This window comes from Fukomys damarensis, unplaced genomic scaffold (genome assembly GCF_012274545.1).
Source record: "Fukomys damarensis isolate Sample0158 unplaced genomic scaffold, DMR_v1.0_HiC HiC_scaffold_13, whole genome shotgun sequence".
Classification (NCBI taxonomy): Eukaryota; Metazoa; Chordata; class Mammalia; order Rodentia; family Bathyergidae; genus Fukomys; species Fukomys damarensis.
In genome coordinates this window covers 36045133-36049779 of record NW_022900925.1, presented here as the reverse complement: position 1 = coordinate 36049779, position 4647 = coordinate 36045133, and the positions used below count along the sequence as shown (strand labels likewise).

Here is a 4647-nt window from a genome sequence, read left to right as displayed (position 1 = left end):
AAAAAAAAAAAAGCCAGGGGTTTAGCTCAGTGGTTCCACCGCCTGCCTTGCAAGCACAAGGACCCAAGTTCAATCCCCGGTACCAAAAAACAAACAAACAAAAAGTTTAAAAAGGGCTGGATATAACTCAAGTGTGAAGGGCCAGGGTTCAATGCCAAACACAAACAACTAAAACTTTGCCTGGGCAACATAAAAAATATGACCTCCAACTTATGTCACAACTGTGGTCCTAAGCAACACCTTGAGACCACTTCCTAAGTGCCGTGGGAACTGCCGGAAAAGGAGAGATTAAAGGATGGCATTTTGGAGGGGGAGACAGAGGCCACTGGCCTCCCCCTGAAGTCGGCCCCCACCACCAAAACAGGACCAGAGGGAGGGGTGCACAGCTGGACAAGCGGAGCAGGCCCCACAGACACCAGAAGGAACGGAATCAACTGTTTTATTCAGGACTGTCCGCCACGTACACACAGGGCTCTACTTCTTGGTCTCCTCCTCCTTAGACAGGGTCTTGATGATCTCCTCCTTCTTGGCCTGGAGACGCTCCTCACGACGCTTGCGTGCTTCCTTCGTCTTTGACCTTCGGGCCTCGGCCTGGTCACTGGGAGGAAGAAAGAGGGGTTGAGGTGGGAACACAGAGGCTCTGGAACCCTGAGCCTATGCCAGGCCTGGGAAGCCACCAAGAGTCCTGCTCCAACAGGAGCGACAGGTGGGTGGCGCCTGTGCTCCCGGAACCCTCCTGGTCGAGGGACGACCCCCGCCCGAGACTCACGCCAGGAGCTTCTTGCGGGCCTTGTCCGCCTTCAGCTTGTGGATGTGCTCCATGAGGATCCGCTTGTTCTTGAACACGTTCCCCTTCACCTTCAGGTACAGGCTGTGGTACCTGCGGGTGTGGGGGCCGAGGCTGCTTGGCATCGAGGCCCACCCTCCCTGCTTCCCACTTCCCAAAGAAGACGGACGCCCTGCCTGGCACAGTTCAGTCCTGGGAGATCCCCTGGGACAAAGCCAGAGCCCTACCCCACCCCCAATGCTCAGCCCTGCAAGGGGCAGCTGGTGGTGGCTCACATGTGGCGGTCGATCTTCTTAGACTCGCGGTATCTCCGCAGCAGCCTGCGCAGGATCCGCATTCTCCGCATCCAGGTCACCTTCTCTGGCATCCGGGCATTGGCTGTGCCCTTCCGCTTACCTGTAACCATGGAGAACTAGGAATTAGCCTTGGCCTGGGCTTATCAGGCAGCAGACTGGTCTTTACTTAAACCCCCAATTTCATTGTTTTAAAAGACAGGGTCTTACTATAGTCCAGGTTGGCCTCAAACTCGAGGCAATCCTCCTGCCTCAGCCTCCTTCCCAACAGCTGGGATTATAGGTGCACACCACAACACCTGGCTACTCCCAATTTCATTTTAAGTAAAGACTTCCATTTATAATGACTCCAAACATTTAATTTCTTTCTTTTTTTTGGTACCGGGGATCGAACTCAGGATCTTGTGCTTGCAAGGCAGGCAGCGGAACCACTGAGCTAAATCCCCAGTCCCCGAACATTTAATTTCTTGCACCCACTCAACATTTTGTGTATGGCACTAGGGATGGAGCCTAGGACCTCATGCATGCCAGGCAAGCACTCTACCACTGAGCTATACTTTTTCTCATCTTGATTCCCAGGCTGGTCCTGAATTCACAATGCTCCTGCCTCAGCCTCAAGAGTAGCTTGGGACACAGGTTATAACCCCCCGCCCCACCTCTTTTACTCATTTATCCAGGAAGTACAAACTTGGCCATCATTTGCCGCTCTCTCCAGAGTGGGTACCAAGGGAGGGAAGTGAGCACAGCATGACCTTTGCCTCTGCCAATGACCCCAACTAGAAAGGGATTTTAATTTTTGGTACCAGGGAGTGAACTTGAGACCCTGCACTTGTGAGGCATGTGGGTGGAACCACTGAGCTAAATCGCCGGCCCAGATAGGGATTTTAGGATCTCACAGAACCAGCAGAACCCCAAACAGCTAACGAATTCAGTCCATAGGACCCCTTCCTGCAGCCACACCCAGCCCTACGTTCCCAATCAGAGAAGACCCTGCTCACCGATGCCCATGTGCCTGCCCTTCCGGCGGGCCAAGGTGTTCTTCCGGCATCGCGCCCGGGAATGGACGGTCACAGGCTTGCGGATGATCAGCCCGTCCTTGATCAGTTTCCGGATCTGCTGACCTAGAAGCACAGGGCGCCCTCTATCAGCCCGGCCACAACCCAGGACAAGCCCACAGTGACCAAGGGGTCTCAACAGTGGGGGAAGAGAGATGAAACTTACCCACTGCCTTTAAAAAAAAAAAAGGTTTCTACCTGTAAGAACGTTTTATAACACACAGAAAGCCAAGTACCTCTGAGCTGTATGCTGAAACCCCTGAGTAAACTCAGGCCAACAGGCCTCTGCTGCATGTCTGAAGCCTCAGGCCATCCTAATTCACCTCTCACACTTTTTTCCTGTACCAGGGATGGAACTCAGGACCTTGTGCTTGTGAGGCAGGTGCAGTGTCACTGAACTAAATCCCCAGCCCTTTTTCATTCTGAAAAAGGATCTCACTAAGGACTAGGTATTTAACTCAGTGGTTCCACCGCCTGCCTTGCAAGCACAAGGACCAGAGTTTGACCCTTGGTAACAAGGCAAAAAAAAAGGATCTCACTAAATTGCCAGGGCTGAAATTTGTGCCCCTTCTGCCTCTGCCTCTGGTTTGCCACCCGGCTACTTCTCAAGAGTAGTTTTTCTGTTTTGGGGGGTAGGTGAGTGGGGTATCGGGAATTCAACTCAGGACCTCGTGCAAGGCAGGTGTGGTGCCACTAAGCTAAATCCCCAGCATTCAGAGTAGCTTTTCTCTTCTCAAACCTGCACAATGCCATACAACTGAAAACCTGCTTCAGAAATATTTATAATGTTAACACTGGCGGTTCCCGCTAAATTCCAAACCAGGCATCCAAGGGTAGGAAAGGGACTGTGATCATCTCTTGCTGACTCCTCCATCAACACACCGGTGCCTTCATTCATGCAACACTGAACTAGGCACGGGGTAGGTGCAAAATACTTACGGGAATTGGCATTGGCGATTTCATTGGTCTCATTGGGGTCCAACCAGACCTTCTTTTTGCCACAGCGCAGGACGCTGGAGGCCAGCCTCTTCTGAAGCCTGAGCATACTGGGGCACAGAGAACACGATCAGGCCCTGGAGGCCACTGCTGGTCAGGAAGGAGCAGCCCAGTGGACGTCTGCCCCCTGGTCTTCATGTGCTTCTTTTTGCCGCACTGGGGTCTGTGCCAGGACCTCGCACCCATTCCCAATCCACCCCTCCTTGAGACAGCATCTTGCTAAGTCGTCTGGGACTAGACTGGAACTTTCTCCTGTCTCAGCCTCTTGAGTAGCTTGGATCACATTAGTGTACCCACCCCTAGTCAAAGTCTTAAAATGGCCCTCACATAAAATTCTTTCCCTCTGTCAAAGCCAGCTGGGCGTGAAAGCAAGAGGCTGAAGCAGGAGGGCTTATCCGAGTTCAAGCCCAGCCTGAACTACACAAGACCCTGTCTCAAAAACAAAAACAAACGAATAAAAAACACTCAGGTTGCCTCGAGAAGGCTCAAGTCCAAACTATGCCTTAACCTCCTCTGACATTGACGACGCAATCGAGATGAAATTGAGCTGATTTTTCTTCTAGGATTCAGCCGTTAAAATGTTTATTAGGTATCCGGGGCCAGCGTCTGCGACTGTTAACACAGACGAGCGGTCTACCAGCGCACACACACGCTTTGGGGGCTCGATTCCTGGTTCTGTCACGGCCGGGAAGTTCGCCTGGCTGCTCGGCGACCCCTCCTACGCGCAGCAATCGAGATGAAATTGAGCTGATTTTTCTTCTAGGATTCAGCCGTTAAAATGTTTATTAGGTATCCGGGGCCAGCGTCTGCGACTGTTAACACAGACGAGCGGTCTACCAGCGCACACACACGCTTTGGGGGCTCGATTCCTGGTTCTGTCACGGCCGGGAAGTTCGCCTGGCTGCTCGGCGACCCCTCCTACGCGCAGAGGGCGGCAGGGCGTCGGGCACCAGCGCACCCTTCCCGGCTCGCGACTCCTCGGCCTCCTCGACCCGCCTCTAAAGGCCGCGGCCCCGGGTACGCCGGTCCATCCCGGCCCCGGGAAAACGCGCCTCGGGGCTGCCTCCATCTACTTTCCCCGACCCAGGTCCGTAGTACCGACCCTGCCGTCCCCCGCCAGCCCAGGTGACCCCAAACCCGAGACCCGCAAGGCCTCACCTCATGGCTGCGGCCGCCGCAGCAAAAGGAAAGAAGTCGGTCTGGCCTGGCTTCTCCCATTATGTGGGGAGGGGAGAGCCCAAACCACACTCCGTTTCTGTCTGCATTTCCTATTGCCAGTTTATCTTCTTTTCCATCTCAGTCCCACTTATATCCTTTTAGAAGACCCGTAATTATAGAAACCTAGTACTGAGAAATAGTTTTAACTTAAAAACCTAGAACTATACCCCTTCGGTAGGGCAAAGTGGTACAGTCCCACTTCCCTTTAGACATGCGCAGTAAGGGCTGATCACGTGGTTACCGGGTGGGCGGAAGTCGCATTGGGTCAGGTAGGTGAGGTGAGGAGGTTTTACTTCAG

At 53.4% G+C, this 4647-nt stretch overlaps 1 protein-coding gene across 1 annotated transcript; it reads right to left on the bottom strand.

Moving 5' to 3' along the window:
- Positions 1-422: 422 nt before the first annotated feature.
- Positions 423-4387, bottom strand: Rpl19 (ribosomal protein L19). The gene is made up of 6 exons (XM_010620057.1): positions 4290-4387; positions 3075-3181; positions 2079-2201; positions 1063-1183; positions 770-880; positions 423-598 (listed from the first exon to the last, which is right to left on the bottom strand). The coding sequence occupies exons 1-6, from the start codon at positions 4292-4294 to the stop codon at positions 475-477; spliced, it is 591 nt and encodes a 196-aa protein (XP_010618359.1). The 5' UTR covers positions 4295-4387; the 3' UTR covers positions 423-474.
- Between the last annotated feature and the right edge of the window lie 260 nt (positions 4388-4647).

What these genes read in the sequence shown, in the direction of transcription:
- Rpl19 (XM_010620057.1), bottom strand. An exon ending in AATCGCCAATGCCAATTCCC is followed by an intron (nt 2,202 to 3,074) that starts GTAAGTATTTTG and finishes CTGTGCTTCTAG; the next exon opens with GTCAGCAGATCCGGAAACTG. An exon ending in GGGCAGGCACATGGGCATCG is followed by an intron (nt 1,184 to 2,078) that starts GTGAGCAGGGTC and finishes CCATGGTTACAG; the next exon opens with GTAAGCGGAAGGGCACAGCC.